At 39.0% G+C, this 16,957-nt stretch overlaps 2 protein-coding genes across 3 annotated transcripts in view; one reads left to right on the forward strand and one right to left on the reverse strand.

Moving 5' to 3' along the window:
• IFT140 (intraflagellar transport 140) overlaps nt 1-16,957 on the forward strand; it is a 98,537-nt gene that overhangs the window by 42,500 nt on the left and 39,080 nt on the right. For both annotated transcript variants that reach the window (XM_009672103.2, XM_068907943.1), the window contains exons 16-18: nt 2,057-2,204; nt 3,799-3,930; nt 5,878-6,077. In XM_009672103.2, the coding sequence (XP_009670398.2) occupies nt 2,057-2,204; nt 3,799-3,930; nt 5,878-6,077 (480 nt within the window). The remainder of the gene's footprint in view (nt 1-2,056; nt 2,205-3,798; nt 3,931-5,877; nt 6,078-16,957) is intronic.
• The window catches only part of TMEM204 (transmembrane protein 204), a 28,793-nt gene continuing 19,998 nt past the window's right edge, over nt 8,163-16,957 (reverse strand). Inside the window, exon 3 of the mRNA XM_009672102.2 lies at nt 8,163-8,532. Within this exon, the coding sequence (XP_009670397.1) occupies nt 8,288-8,532 (245 nt within the window). The 3' untranslated portion in view covers nt 8,163-8,287. The remainder of the gene's footprint in view (nt 8,533-16,957) is intronic.

Consider the following 16,957-nt stretch of genomic DNA (forward strand, 5'->3'; position numbering starts at 1 on the left):
TTTGAGGCATATATATTAGAAACTCTCTCTTTACCGCTTATCTAAATGTGTATCGCTGCACTCGAGCTATCTTTAACCTAACTGGCTGGGTATTTCTAGAAGTGCTGGCAATAAGCACCTTGGGGCAGGCTGTAAAACCCACAGCAAAGCAGAGCTGAGGTGGTCTCCGTATTACAGAAGCCACATTGGTAACAGCAACCAAGCTGGAAACATATCTGGAAAATGTTCAAACATTTCTGTAGGACACGTGGTCTCAGAAGAGGCATACTGTAGGTGCATAATTGCATTTGTGGCAGTATCAGCTTTTTTTTTTTCTCTCAATTGAAATGCTTTATGTCCTGATAGTCATGGTAAACATGCAAAAAAGAGGTGGAATTGCCATATATAAAATGATAGGAGGTAGGAAGATGTATATGGTTGCTAGTACAATACAGAGCTACTGGTCTAGATAAATGAGTCTGTCTCCTGGTAGTGTGTGTGTTTTGTTTTGTTTTGTTTTTTTACATATTTTTACAATATTTTAAGCATGGACTAATGAGTCCACTGCCTGGCTGTTTCTGGGGCATAGCCTGCTTTGTTTCTGTTGGTTATTGACTTGTTAGCTCTCCAGATAACAAATATTGCCTTCATTTTGATTAAATTTGGTCAACAACAGGCTTGTAGATACTTAATCCCATCTGTAATCATACCAGGAAAATTACAACAGGAGCACTAACATCTAAAAGCTTCCAGTTATTGCTCCTAGCCAGCAATCCTCCTTCCGGTATCTGGTGTCTAGGTGCAGCTGGTTTTGCTAAGGTGACAAGTTTATTAGAGTGATCAGAAACACATCTTAAAGATGTATTAAGCCTTGACAAATATTTAAAAAAGTGAAATTCAAAAAAAAAAAAATCCCAACAACGTTGCCTCTAATAAAAGGCTGCATAAAAATTGGAAGCTCCCACTTGTACTGAGGAAAACCTTCAATTCCTGGGAGTATAAGGGAGGCTTATGAGATGTCCATCGAAATTAGCACTTCTTGTGGGCTAAGGGCGCTATGGTAAAGCCTTACTTTCAAAACAATAACCTAATTCAATTATTTGAATGGTAATACTTCATTCTGCTCTACAGAATTTTTAAATAGCTACTTGTATTTCCTAACGTAGGCTACAGTCAATACTATTAAATTCTTAACTGAGGTCTGTGTTTTAGAGACCAGTCCTGCATTTTATAGTAAAAAGCTTGAATTCTGTAGAGCGTCTTTGCTGTAGGTTTGTAGGGGATGGAGCCCTCAGCTTTGCTGAGCCTTGGAACGCCTCATTTTGCTTTCTGTGTTCTCTCAGCTTCATGCTGATGGTACAAATGGAATAAGATTAGGTCTGTCATGCAGGAGACGTGCTCTTCCTCCAAGGGAATACTTGCTGAATGAGCACGTTTCTTTGCTGATGCACAGAGTGCTCACAAACTCGTCACCCCAGAGGGGGTATAAGTTCTGCAGGAGGATGTAGCAAGGCAAAGGAAATAAGTAGTGATCTCTGGGATTAAAAGATGGAATTCAGCTCCCTATGTAGTGTGCATTAGCAGGAGCTTAGATGATGATATGGTTTATTGTCTGCCAAAAAGACTTTTTAAAACCCTCACTAATAGAAGTAATTGAGAGGTGTTCTACAGTGTCTTTCAGTTTTCTGTTCCTTTCCATTCCAATAACATGATATTTCTAAAGGAAAAGCCTTCTTGGTAAATACAACATATCAGGAATATCCTGGGAATTCAGTAGACATGTCAGTTCTTTGTATTTCAAATTATATGATAGATTGGGTGAGCTCTAAATTATTAGATGATCTAATTGGCATGACTTTGCATTGGTTTTGTAAGGTTGAAGCTAATGAGAGAAATGAACGTAATGTATTCTACCTCACCCACGTTCTGAAAAAAATATGCATTTGCATATGTTGTGATAAGTTATCATCATTATAAAGTTATCCCTTGGTTAGTCCTTCTTCATATTCATGCACTGAACAAGTTGCAATTGTTTTATCTCCCTTTCTATGTTTCTTTTTGTCTTTCACCATGGCAGGACTGTTGTGGAGTATCCAGAGCTGCACAGTCACATCCCTGTTTGCCATTTCTGGGACCAGAATGAACCAAGACTTTTCGTATGTGAAGCAGTTAGTGAAACAAGCCTCCAATCTCCAGACCAGAAGGAAAAACAGACCGAGAGCACAGTATGGTGTTTTTGTTTTTGTTTTACCTTGCTCTGCATGGAGTTCTCCCTGTCCTGGTAATTAAGCGCTTGCACTTTGTTAAGCTGCAGGACTGGGTAGCATATGCTGTCATATACAGAAATTAATAGCTAAACTAAGTGTTTGGTATCTGTGGCTTCAGGCAGTCACTGTATGTTACCTTCTTCTTTTAGCCCTAGCTTGCATACTGTGACAAAGACTGGGCGGTGGCTTCTGAATCTGTGCTGGAATTGTGAGCATGATCAAAATCCAAGCTCATATCGGGACTACAGTTTTTCAAGGGACATTGATGGGTCCCTTATTCCGATTTAAAGAAATTAAAGCAGATTTTATATCCTGAGTCCACTTTTAGCAGCAAGGATTGATTTGATAGAATAACAGGTACCCTACTATTAAGGTGAACAGGGAGGTAAGTACACCTTTCCCGCCCAGTTTTTACTGTCTTCTGCTCTTCTGGACAGACTTTGTACTCAGTTGTAGTACTTCCTAAATTGTATTTTTTGCCTCTTTTCTTTTTACAGTAGCAAAAAATATTTTGTTTTTATTGTACAGAAATAATCTAATCAAAGATTTGTTTCCTCTGACAAACGATTCCCCTCTGCCCTCTTCCCCCCTTTATAATGTTAATAAGTGAATGTGCTTATAGCACTTCTTTCCATTTGGTCTGTGCAAAACTATCAGCAGCAATATTCCTTTGATTTTAAAATGTCCATGTTGATTTAAAGTGTTCAGATTCATCCATTATTTTAGTTTAATCTCTACCAATTAGAAATAGAAAGCTCTTTGTTTCTTTTGTTAGTTGAATGGCTTAGAAAAATCATGGAAGGATCAACATGGAAAGGAGTATGGGTATCTCAAAAGATCTTGCTAGGGTCTTCCAACAAAGAGAGAAACACTTCAACCCAATATTTCTAATGAAAAAAACCAAAATTGTTTGGCTTCTACATAATTTTGACAAATAAAAAGATATAAAACGAGTGTGAATGATTTTTTTGGCCCTTATTCAAAAGCACTTTCAATTATGTGCTGCTTCTTTAACAAATTAGGAGTCTGATGAACTTTCGCTAAAATGCTTTAATTTTGGCTTAAGCCAGGTCAATATTTAAACCATTACAGAAACTATTTTTACATGGCTAGTATGTTCCCTAATAGCTCTAAGCACCGAGTGAACTGCTGAAATTATAGCAGAAATAGTGCCACATTAAAAATAGAAACTATTGAAAAAAAATTGTATTTCTTTGAGTCTGAGTCAGATCTCTCAAAGAGACTTCCCAGATTAGCATGCCAGGGGCTTCCCTCTTTAGAGCTGGAAAGGTTGGTTCCTGAAAGGCAGAGGCGGCTGGCCCTCTGCAGTAGGAACACAATTTGTAACGTGGAATGACTTATTGGCTACTTATTTTAAGGAGGAAGCCTGCAGCTCTGCCCTCTCCAGCAGGTGTGTGTGTGTGTGTGTGAATGTGTATATTGTATTATTTTCAAGAGAAGGTTCTGCCAAGTGAAAATGGAAAATAAAAACAAAACGAAAGAAGGATATTGCACCATGAAAAACAAAACAATACTTCACTTCCTTTTCCAGCTGGATGTTTTGATTATATCATTCTTCAGTACTGAAGAGCATGGCCTTTTGCTTCAGGAAAGCTTTCCATTGCCTTCATCCTACCAGGTTCTCCTGGGCATTGAGGTGCCACATTATTACTTTGCAAAAAAGGTGAGGAAATCCTTTGCAATTCCTTCCCCTCCCATAAACTAAGATTTTTCAATGCTGTTGCAGCCAATTTTAGTCAAATTGAGTCTGGAGTAAGCAAGTGCAACTTCAGTGGTAGTGGCTCCATTACATGTAGCACTGACACAAAGATCATTTTAATATCAGTGTGCTTGGCAGATTTGTGGAAATTGTACTGAATTGGCTTTTCATGGGCATTGCAAACTAAATGTGATGTGCAAGCACAGGAGACAAGAGTATTTACCAGAAAATGCAACTAAAAAGGGGATGTTAAAATTTTTTCTACTGTATGTAATCACCATTTCTATTGTATATAACAGTATCTGTGTGTGTCAAATTTCCATATGGCGTAAGAGGGGGCATTTCCTACTAACTTTGGTAGAAGCAACCCACTTCTTGTTGGAACTGAGCTTTAATCCCCACAGAATACCAAAGAGGGTGAGAATACTCATCTTGCACTGAATGGCTACTTGCTAAAAATATCAGGAATGCATCCTATAGCTTCTTGGAAGCTTGAATGTGGATCCAAAATTGTTTGTATCTTAAGATGAATAATAGTTACCTGCCTGCTGCAAATAATGAAACTTGCTACTTACAGAATGGATCTCACGTCAAGCTCTGAACTGTTGTCTGTTAAGATGGTGTTTTGCATTGCTGTCTTTTTCCAGGGGGAGCTAACGGAGTCTGTTTATTCTACTAAAGCACTTGTTTATGTAGAATCTGAAGGAACATGATATTAATGATGCTTCTAATCCTCTGAATAAAGCAGGAACAGGCAGACTAATGTGATCCCATAAATCTCACCTCGTATGCAAGTTAAGAGAAGTATTAAACACGGAGTCTTTATCTAGACTTTCCTATTTCAATGTATTTAGATTCAGAGCAGTAGCAGTGTAGCCTCTTTCCAAAGAATAGACTACATACAATAATCTTCCCATGCAGACCTAGCTTTTAGAGTTGTACTTTATTTTGCTTTTCTTTTTCCATTAATATGGAAGGTCAAAGATGGTCTGCTGCGTTTCCTTTCCTCATCATGTCTCATGTTATTTTACTTTGATATTACATCTGTCTCTCTTTTTTATTTATGGATTATTGCTGCCGTTAGTTGTTTTTTCAGAGAGGATGTGTCTATAAACCTGTAAGTATCTGTAACTGCATTATTCTGCTCCTCTTCCTTCATCCTACTTTTCTCTCTTCTGTTTCCATTTTTTCCCTGTAGTAGTTTACTGCATTTTAATGGCTAAATTACTTGTTATGTAGTAATTCATCTTGCAAACACGATTCAGGATATGAACAGAGATTGTTTTAAATAAAGAAAATGAAGTTGATGCAACACATCTTACTTGACTGAGTTTCAGCTCAGGGTTTCTCCTTATTCATTATAATGCCTTTCTTGTCCTTATTCCAGAAATTCCCCAACTTGTAGTCAAAGCCGTTTTTCTGTTACTGAAACTCTAGAGGCTCCAGAGCTGCCAATTGTGTGGGAAATGGATTGAATTGCAAGAATAGAGGAATTAGGTCTAAATTGTTAACTTTAGAACAACAGACCCTTTTTTGAGAAGATACTAGGCTTAGAAATGTTTATCAGAAATCCAAGGACTTAAAATAATAGTAGTTATTATAGTCTTTATTGTAATAGTCATTGCTGCATCTTGTATGGTATTTTACAAATCTCCTAAACATTAGTGAAGAAGAATTGTGGTTGTTCATTATATCTCATGATATGCTCATCTCTTCTGTGACATTCCATATTGATGGACACTATCTAGGAAGTTCTGAAGCGTTGTGACTATTGCCCCTATTGATCGTGATCCCACAGAAGTAGAAAACTTGGACTCCAATGGAAATAATCATGTAATTAACATCCTTTAGACATATGAAGGAGTAAGTTTTGTCCTGCTTGGTACCTAAATGATAACATTCTCATTTTAGCCAGGAGAAGCTGAGACAGAAGGACAAGCAGTATCTGGCTCAATAAAGGTCTCACAGATGGTAGCCAGAAGACCCATGAGAGATTTTGTTGGATTAGGAGACTGTGATAAGACTACACGGGATGCCATGCTGAACTTCAGCTTCCACCTGACTGCTGGAGACATGGATGAGGCCTTCAAATCCATAAAGCTGATCAAAAGGTATCAAAAGTATTTATATGTATGTCTTTATGGGTAGAGTTTATTTTTATTAAAAGTTTGTATGAAGTTCTTATTTTTCATTCTCCCTTTAGTTTTTCTAACAAGATGAAATGTTCATCTTACAGACATTTAACATAGTCTCTGTTATTGTTTGTCTGCAAGATGGTGTAAGCTATATAGATTCTTTTTTTACTAAACAGGGGAAAAATGAATTGATAATGGTCAACCTTATTTTGCGTCTGAACGGCAAAAACCCCACATGACTAGGAGAGAACTGAACATTCACCACTTTATTTATACATCTAAAATAATCACAGTAATACCAAGTATTACGAATTTACCGACCATACAGCTGATTTTTAAATTTAAATGTACATTATTATAATACGAATATTGCAATATTAGAAGAAATAATATAATGTCTTTTAAATATTCCAATATCTTATTTTTAAAAAACCCTGCAATTAATTATAGCATGTTATTTCTAGAAAACATAGAGCTTTTCCAGAAAGTAATGCAGACAAACGAATACAAATCTTAGTTGGTTTTTACAAACCTACTGTTAGAAGAAACTCTTTGTCAGCTTTATTGTATTGTACCCTGATAATCTAGAACAAAGCACTTGCTCTAGAGCATCAGTCTCCGCAGAGTGTTGCTCACTTTGAACATGGTGCAGAGTGGCAATTGGGGTTGAGTTTCTTATTACATCAGAACTGGGTGCAGAACAGAACTCAAGAGCCAGCTTGATGATCACTTTTTACCAAAGTGTGGCAAAGTATGCTGGAAGTAACGATAAAGAAAAGCAACAAACTCAGCTGGGAGTAACGCAGCAATCCTAAAGAATTTGTAACATTCACAGCTCATGATCCTTCAAACTGACTGGTAACTGTGCTCAGAGTAGCATCCTGAAGTTTTTTTAAACATCTGTCATTGACAGATGTTTAAACAGGTTTTGACCTGATGATTTTCTTCCAGAAAGTCATGTGCACGTGACTTTTGTGAGCCCTTGTGCTTATAGGGGTCAAGCTTATAAACATCATGCCTAATTTTGAGAGTGCTAATTATTTTCATTTCTCTAGCAAGTTAAGGTACCATACAGATCTTTTTCTCTCATGGCTAAGTCGTGTACATATGTCTAGTTCTCCAATTTGGGTGCTTCAGTGGTAAGTAAGTCTCCAATATTCAGTGTATATGTGCCTCTGACCACTGATGGGCAGAGCAGGGTATCCTGACAGAGCACTCGGATCTGGAAATGTCACGGCAAATATGAACGCAAACTGGGAGAAAATCATTTGGGCTGAAATATGCGTTCTTAGTAATCCTTTCCAATAAGGTGAGTTATAGTAACTGGGGTTATTAGGGAGTCCAGGTAGCCTTCTGTCACAACGTAACACTGAAGTCAGGCCCATGTGTGGCCTGTTCTAGCTGTGTTCCCCTTTCATTGCTAATGGCACGTCTTTCTATATAAAATACAATCCCACACCTCAGTTTCAGGATACAAAAGAAGTGTCTGAAAAAATGCAACTTAAATCTTCTGCATTGCCTTACTTTACAATTAGAATGGTTGGAATTGCATTTTTTGCTTTATACTTTGTGGATCGTGCTTTGGCTTGTAAGTAGGAGTTGCAGCCAATTAGAAGTTGCTTGAAGAGGCGTGGATGTATGAGATGAAGGGACTAAAGATAAACGAAATTTAAACTCCTGCTAGAAATCATTACTTGTACAATGAGTTTTCTGCTTTCTCAGATTGCCTGTTTGTTAACTCTAAAGGAAGAATGATTAGCAGTGGTCTCCAATAGCTTTTTTGCATCGTCATTAGGGAGCAGGATAACTTTCTCCAGACAGAGAATGTGTGGGGTTGCCTTTTTTCTGTAGTATCACCATATACACTCTGTGTTTGCTAGAGCTGAACCTCGCTTACAGGTAGCTGTGAAGTTCTGTCAGGATTCTGACAATCCAATAGTCTGTGCTGTACAGCAGAGGGGAAGGGCAATATAATATTATATATATATATATATATATATAATTATGTGCATTATACATATGTATATAGATGGAGCCCATCCAAATAATAATTGAGGGCCTCTGCCCACAAGAGTGAGCTTTGTGATGTCCTTTAACCCTTAGTTTTAAATTATAGCATATATTTATAGAAAACAACTCCAGTGCAGATCTCGTTGGAGATCTCTTCCCCTTTCAAGTCCATGCTATCAGCACGGTGACTCGACGTAGTCATTTTCCAGGCCACGGCGAAATCGAGCGGTCAGCGTGCGGCTAATAACAATGACCCGAGGTGCCATACAGTCCTCACGCCTATGAAGGATGTTCCATATGAGGATGGCAGCTGCCAGCGTGGCCAAAAGACAGGCTCCGATGTTCAGGTAGCAAGACCATGAGAGGTTGGTGTATGGTCCAATGCGGTAGAAAGTCACCAATCCAATAACCAAAACAAAACCTGCAAGCAGAATGGGAGAGAATTTTTTTTGAATGACTTATTCTTTTGAATTTCTCTAGTGGCAAGATGTCTTAGGCCACTATTCATGAGTCTGTAAGTCCTTTCTGTCTTTATTGTGAAGTGTTGTATGTATTTTTAAGGCATATTTGGATGGGGTGTTGTGTTATGCAAAGGCTGGGCGCCTGAAATGGAGTCTTAATGTTAGGTTTAAATCTTTTCATTGTGATTTAAACTTCCTACTCCCACTTTACTGTGTTTCTTGTCTGTGTTTTTTTTAACTCCAGCCTCTTGTTTACTAATACAAATGTTGTCTGACTTATTCCCACTGCGAACATAACAAACAGGTATATTAATAGTAATAATAATGAAAATCCTTTGTTCAGTAATACAGTTATTCTGAAATAAGTGTTAAAATGTTTGTTTAAGGCAAGCCACTTATAAACTGCAAAGATGATGAATAGCGGAATGTACGTTACAGAAATAATAAAAAACATACAGCAGCCAAAAAAAAGGCAAGGTAAAATAAGTGGGACCCAATAGCCCCACCTTTTCTGTGCTAGAAAAAAGTGTTGAGGGAATAAACCAGGCAGGAGTAATACTATGCCTCCAGAAGCCATCAAAGGCAAGGTTTCTGTTCCCTCCCTAACCTTAAGCACTGTAGTAAATTCCCTTACAAACTGGTAATCGAGTAATTATGCTGCGCGTAGCTAGTATTTCCATCCAGATGTCACAATGTGATTTGCAAGCACTTGAAAGAACAATTTTCCACATTCTTTTTGATATACACCACTGCTAAATAATAATATTCCTTATTTCACAGATGAGGTGACTTTTCTAGTCATTCAGGAAGTCTGTGTTAGAACAAGGGGAATAAACTAAACCCCTTGGCTACCACTTTCTTATGTTAGGAAGACTGCCCTTCTGCTGAAGAGTGCATCGATGGCACACAATTACTTTTCTGCCCTCTGTGCACTGCATCAGTTTCTCTTCCTATAGCTTTTAAGATAACTCATTTATAGATCTCATTAGACTGAAACAAACATACAAAGAGGCAAATATGTCTCACTAACCAAGAAAAGGCTTCCTCTTTGTTCTCTTACACACATAACTAGGCTAAACGAGGGCCCATAAAAAGCCAGAAGGATCTGTAGATACCATCTCCCCAAGTTCATGGGCAAGGACAAGTCAAGAGCAAGCCATTCTTTCATAAGTGCAAGTGTCCGAATGCTCTGCTTTCACAAGTAGCTGCACTGCTTGGAAACACTGTTCCCACAGAAATATGGCAATGCTCTAAAGCGGGATACAGTGGACCCTCGATTGTATCATATCAAGTTTGTTTTTAGAAAGAGCACTAGTAATGCAGTGAGGATGGAAGAGACAAAAAAATATACACGGATAAAAAATAAAGAGTAAGGAAAGACGAATAAGAGGGAAAAAAAATCAGTCACCACGACATGACACTTATTATTCTGAGTCAATATTGTGAAGGCCGAGTCCTTCTTATGAACTAGCATAGAATGCGTACTAATGCAGGAAAAGTCTGGCATCCTCAGCTCTCCTATGTCTACCTAGAAGGTGATTTTAAACTCCTATAGCTACTTGCTACACCTCCTCCTCTTAAAATAGCATCGTGCCAGGGATGGCCTGTACCAGAGCTGGTTTGAAGCGAGGCTGTCCTTCCTAAGGATATATGAGGAGGAAATAGATTCTTACAGAAGGAGTAGCTCTTTCCTGTCCTTCTGCCACTTTGCAGTAACGTTTGCTATGAGAAAAGCCTAACGTACTCCACGTGGGTTTTAGACTGATTAACCGGTTGTAAGGACAGCAATTAAGATACCTCCTTGGTTTTGTCAGTAAGATTCTTTGGGACATCATGAAATCTGGTAGTCATTTCATTGTTCGGTTTATTTATAAATGAACTCCTTTATATGGGGAAAAAACGTAGCCATATGGAGGATATTAACTTAACTGAGTTACAGAAATCACTGACTTGTGCAACAATTGTTCACTAGCGCTCCAGGCTGAGTCTGCAGCCTTATTTAGGAGGCCATTTGTGTTCTTAACCTTAGCTGAATTGGAGATGGGATCCTAACAGACAGGTCATCATTTAGCGTTATTTCTAAATACACTGGTTAAAAAGTTGCTTCTTGTTTTCTGTTTGATAAAATACTGAGTTATGATTGGGATGGAAACGTAGTGAAGCTTTTCTTGACAAATTAAGCTTAAATCTTCATTTCTTCAGTAATCACTGATGGATAACATGTCTTAGATCAGATTAAGTAGTCTTTTTAAAATGCTGCTCTCTTGAAGCCAGGCAGATGATATCTACATCCTTGAATGGTACAGACTGTTGGAGGCAAATTATCTGTAAACGTCCTTGAAAAAAATTGAGGCTGAAATTGTTGAAGGAGGTAGTATTTGTGTGCTCAGCTGATTGCTAGCATCCTCATGTGAAAGTGGAAAAGTTCTCTCCCTGTGCATTCAAAATCCTTGCTGAAGTTGACACCTGTTTTTTCAACATTCACAAAACACTACTTTTGTCCCCAAAACTGCAGTTAGTTGTGCTCTTCCTTTTCTGTGATGTCTCCCTTACTTGCTTTTGGATTCAAATGACTCGTGTTAGATGTTTTCTGGGTCTTAAACGACTTTTCTCTATTTCTGTATTGTTAACAGTAATGGCATAGAAGATGACTGTGGCAGAGCTGAAAAATTAAATAGTTTTCCCTCACTTCCAGTGTAATACTTTCACTACTGCGTTCTTCCTCTGAGTTCAGTTTCTCCTGAGAATCACGCTTGGGGGCGGGGGGAGAGAGACCCTGCATTATTTGTGGAATACTTCGTTTTTTTAAACTCTCTTCTGAGATGTCTTCGTTCCCCATACTTAGAACCAAGATGAGAAAACTTCTTTTCTCCCATGCTTTGTTTTCTACTTCGCAGCTGTAATCTTTTGTGAGCAGTTTGTATCTGTTGCTATGTATTTATAGAGAAGTTGTATCTCCTCATCTAAGTCTGAGGTCTTTAGGTCTTATAATACAAATAAATACCAATTATGCTTTTCTCTTCTACTGATTGCAATCCACTTTTCAAAGGATGATAGATACTACTTTTCCCACACAAAGGCAGGAAATTGAGAGAGGGAGATTGTTTGCACTTCCTGTGGCCAGGTTAGGGACCTATTTCTCTTCTTTCTGTTTTAAAATCCCCAGAGGAGGGAGGGCACCGAGGCAGGAATCAAGAGACCCATCTTACCGATGAGTGAGTCTGGCACATGACAAAAGTTAGTATCAGATGAGTTTTCCTTTCCGTCAGTCTTTTCCAATGTGTATGCATTTTCACAGGGAATTCAAAAAGCATTAAATAAAAAGGCACGAGCGTGATGTAAACCACAAAACCTGTCAGAGAGACTCATTGGCTGGACTTGAAGTAGTATTAACTAATATGCATTTTAAGGCTAGAATTCAATTTTATATTACTTTTTAAGGAGGAAGAATTTAAGAGCCTAAGCTGTGTGTCACGACCACTTATAGATATCTCTAAAGGGCAGTAACAAATATTAATAATAGTCCACTTTACACAGCTTTACATTATTTGTTTCAGGCTTTCTCAGCAGCAACAGCTGGATACAGGAAGACCAGTTGTACAGAGTAATAATGCTGAAGCTATGTGGTGTGTCTCGCAGCTTTCTTCCTTTTCACGAAGATGATGCTCAGCTCATGACTAGCTCATTCTGCCCGCATGTCGAAAGACAGTGTTCTGCATAGTTCACAGGCCAGCTGACGTTTTAACAAGACAAGGCAATAATAAGACTAAAACCTTGATTATGTGTCAGGACGAAGCAAAGCTGTGAGCATGGTGACAGTATACTGTCATCCCTCCGTGGTGGGATGCCTTTTTACAATGCCTTGTCATAAGTTTTTTTTTGTTTTCTTTTCAGTGTTTCCTTCAACAGAGTTGCACAGAACTGGAAAACAATCTGATCAAAAGCTAGTTGAAATCAGTAGCAGCCTTTCTACTGACTTGGTAGGCTTTCGTTCATATTTGGTTTGTACAGCCATAAGCAGCTTCTAGGGGTAGCTTCAGATAACATATAGCACAGTCAATGACTGCAGATCAAATGCAATAGCTGCATAGTTTCCAACTCCTTGAGTTGTGGCTGGTGCCTTCCTCAGTGCAGATTTACAGGTATTTACTCTGCTGTTATCCCTAACATATGGAAATACTGGGTGATTAGCACTTCCAGTTTTCTGACTGAAAGTCAGATCTGCTGGTGCAAACCTGCTGGCAAAAACATTTAGTGTTCCTGGCCTTTGTGAGAGCTAAATTCCCTTGGGCATGAGTTTTGCACCATTCTTGGCTCATTTGGCTGAGGCAAGCAGCAGTAGTCTAAATATATTCCTTTATGGTACTACAGAGGCAAATAAGTGCTGTAGGAATATTTTCAAGATTTAAACTTTCTTTTAAGCACACAACTTTCAATTATATTACCTGCCACTTTCTCTCTTGCTTATGTATCACTTAGGGCCAATTACTGTCTTAAAAGGCTACACATCTGTGTGCTAGACAGGCCATCTTCATGAGCTCCCCTCCATCTGAGGGAGAAAATATCCATCAGGAAAAGGAGTGAGGCTTCCTTACAGCACCCAAAATAAAACTATTTATGCTAGCAAGACTTTTCCCCTTCACAGGCCCTTTGCCTGAACCCTCGCTCAGACCAGCAGCCTGTCACGCAACAGGCTTTGTCTCCTCTTGCAGGTTTGTGCCAGCGTCTGAGCGGGAGGGAGCTGGGAGATGGTTCCTTGCAGAGCTCCCTGGCTTGGCAGATAGCACGAGTGAGTCACTGAGGCTCTTGAGTGAAAAACACAGAATCTGTTTAGAATACTTTGCCACGGGCTAGACAGGAACTGACATTTAAGTAAAGAGGAAAACACGATAGCCATGGGAGAGTGACAGCATAGTACTTCAGAGAGTTTTCACAGTTGAGTGGTTGTACAGTTCTGCCAGTAAAAGTGACTAGGGAGAGCTCTAGAACCAAGATGTTGCTGAGAACATTATTTTACAGCATCCTTATTTCATATTAGCATGACCTGGTACTAGGTTTATAAATGTAGGAACTCGGGAGCAAACGGTGAAGAAATCATATAAATCCAAAAAGCCTGAGTTCATAAAGGATGCTGTTTGTATTTTGGTGAATGCTGCTTTTGTAGAGATCGCCTTATGTGAAGACCCCCAAAGTCTGCTTGGAGAAGAGAGGTTTTGCAGATGTGCTACGTATGTTTTGCCTGCTCTTAGAGCAGTCTTGTTGTACACCAGCGAAGACTTCAGTTAGCAAGTCTGTTCTCTAAAAGACTAGGCAAACATCCTCGAACCGTTTATTTGTGCTAAACTGGGCCTTGTCATTCAGTGATTCCCTTCTCCCAGGGAACGTAGATTTTCTTCCTCGGGGACTCCATTACATGACTATACCTGAGGAGTGGTCTCTTTCGCCAGTTTGGTGGATGAAACGTTAGGCCTGAATGAGTCATGGGTTACATGAGTACCATTTGGTTGCCAGTAAGTGAATCCTAGTGCACTGCTGTAGTAATATCTGATTTCTGTAATGAAAAGGAATAAACTGAAGTTTGTCTAGTGCTTTATTTTTACTAACTTATGTAAACAAAGCATTGTCGTTGGATCACTCTCTCTTGCTTTGTTTGCTGCCTTCACTGGGACAGTTATTAATATTTGGAAATCTGTGATGACATTTTAATCTGTTGCTGTTGAGTATTGTTGAATATTCAGTTAGCACATCACTTTTGTGTGAATTTACTGTAGGGAAAATGGTGCTGGGATTCTACTCCTACTGATGGCTGCGTAATATGGGTATAACTCAGTTATTGTAAACATACTCATGCAGAATTTGGTTCTGTATTCAGAATGATTGGAAAAACAGAATGTCTGGATTAAATCTCAGTATTCCATTAAAATACTTGGAGGGAGATAGTTGGTTTCCCAGACTCTTTCACATAGGTAAACATCTAGTAAAAATAACCAGAAAATTGCTCTACTTGCCGTCAGTCATTTTTATCTCTTAATTTGTGATGCCTTTTTACTCCCATTTACATTTTCGGCAATCAAATGCGTAAATACTATTAAGTACACTTTTCCCCTTTATTAATAACCTTTTGTTTTATAAAATTTCTCTGTATCAAAAAAGGGATGGGGAAGAGGATAAAGTGAGAGACCTGCGTCCCAAAGGGCATTCCCTATTGGAAAGCAGTTAAAATATCTGTTAGAACAGTATCATTTTTAGTCCTGGTGGTTTGTTTTAGGAGGGCTGAAGATGGGAAGTGATTCTTTAATACTCTGAATTTAGTTATGAAAATATTAAGTAGTTTGGTCTGACTTAGGTTCATTTCTGTTTTGTAGAGATGACAGAATTCTAGATACATAGCTATCTTGCCCTAAATTAATTTCGTTAGTGGATAGTAACGCTCGGAAAGAAATGCACGTCAATCAAATTCAGGTCATTTTATTGTGCATTGTGCAAAGTCTGCACAAAGGCCAGATCTTTGCTAAAAATCCTGATGAGATTACTTAAAAGTACTTTATTTTCCCATAGAGCTGTTGTTTATCTCTAGTTGTTTCCCAGCCTTAGCAAAACAAGCCTGGATGGGGGGGGGGGGGGGCTTTTTCCGTTGGGGAAGGAAACAGATAACGAATTCACTAGGAAGACTTTTGGTTGGGACAGCGTTGACTGTGTTAGCGGGGGTGGGTTGAGAGAATGTTACTTTCTGAACTTAACATTTCAGATCTGAAAACTGAACTTCCTGCTTGATGGTAGCTGGCTATAAGCCAATTTCAGATTTTTAACGCTTTAAAAGAACTCTCGTAGTCAGTTTTTGCTCCCGTGATATAGTTTTTTTCAGACCACCCCCCTTGACTTGCATCCCTCCTTTTATTCGTACAGCGATAACGCAGTTGAAGAACTCTGCCTTATGAGGTTTTCTGGATCGGCAGCAAGTCTGTCTCAGGAACAGTGTGAATTTGCCTCAGGAAGTACCGTCCGATCCCCCAACTCTCTGCTGTGCCAGAGGCCATGTGCAGTGGGCTGTTTCTTTGGAAGAAAAAGCCAGTGCAGTAGCTCAGTGCAAGAAAGGGCTCTAATCCTCCTCTTTTAAGGTGACTTGTACTTCCAGGAATAGGGAGAAGAAAATAGAGCAGCCTGTCTGTTATTTCTGAGTTCGGAGACCACCCTTGTGCAGCAGAACCGCAAGCAGGGAGGGGAAGTTTTTCAGCCCCTTCTCTACCTACCCGTTGAACTTTTACAGGGAATGGTTTAGCTGCTGTGAGTCCCAAGCCTAGATGAGCTGCTTGTAGGAGCTCAGTTTTATTTATCAAAGTGAGATAGATTCCCAGAGTGTGACTGCTGTAGGGCTTATGTAAATCATTAATAAATGAACACTTTTTCCTGTGTCTGCTTGGCACAAAAGACAGTTGTTAGAGTGCAAATTAAGGGTGGGAGCTTCTGTAATAGCTTATGTGCTCTTTGTAGCACCAGACTGAAAGCCGTAGAAGTATGGGGTTTTTGTTTATAATGCCAGAAAGTCTTGAGTAGCCTTGGAGTTTTCGATTAGGTATTGCTGAGTACAATAAAAATTCCCTTCTGAGGATCTGGAGTAGAACATGACATCTAGAATTAAACAAGTTATGAGTAACAAAGCTTCTTAAGGGCAATGAGGCCCTCTTGTCCTTCGCTTTTCATCACTGAATTACAATGGATTTACTACGTTATGTTGTTGTTTGACATTTGTCAATCCCTCCTTGTCTTTAACCTCATAAGGTTGGGAGATTTAGTCAGCATAAGGCAGTGATTTCCACTTTATGTTGGTGGAAATCTTCAAAGGGAGGTGCAGAGCACTGTCGAGCAAGTTTAGGTTTACTGACAGTGAAGTTGCTTTTGAAGATTTCCTTAGAAATAATGCCAGTCCTTGAGCTGAAGGTTGCATAGCATTCCCTACGAATTAGACATAATTGCTGTTTATATAAGGATGAATGTGCAGACATTCACACTGAAAGTTTAACTGCAAACATCGCTTGGCACTTCTGACCTGATTCAGAGATAGCTGGAGTCAGTGAAATCTCTGCCTTTGACCTAAGTCAAATTTGATTCGGACACAGCTAAGAGCCCTTGTCAGCCGGAGCAAAGACAACCTGTGCAGAGAACAGCAGTCATTGGCAAGTGATCCTCTTGGAAATTTTAGTGGTCATTTGTTGACTTGAAGCATGAGCTGTTTTCACTAGTTTTCCACGTGCTCTGTCTTCCTCATCTCCTGATGCATTAAAGGATAATAGTTACGTAGCTTTTGCTTTCTAGTTGGAGCCTTTTTTAGGAGACATCTCTATGTATACATGATACCCATCTTCATAAGCAACAAAGTAAATATTT

The sequence above is a fragment of the Struthio camelus genome, chromosome 15 (genome assembly GCF_040807025.1).
Source record: "Struthio camelus isolate bStrCam1 chromosome 15, bStrCam1.hap1, whole genome shotgun sequence".
Lineage (NCBI taxonomy): Eukaryota > Metazoa > Chordata > Aves > Struthioniformes > Struthionidae > Struthio > Struthio camelus.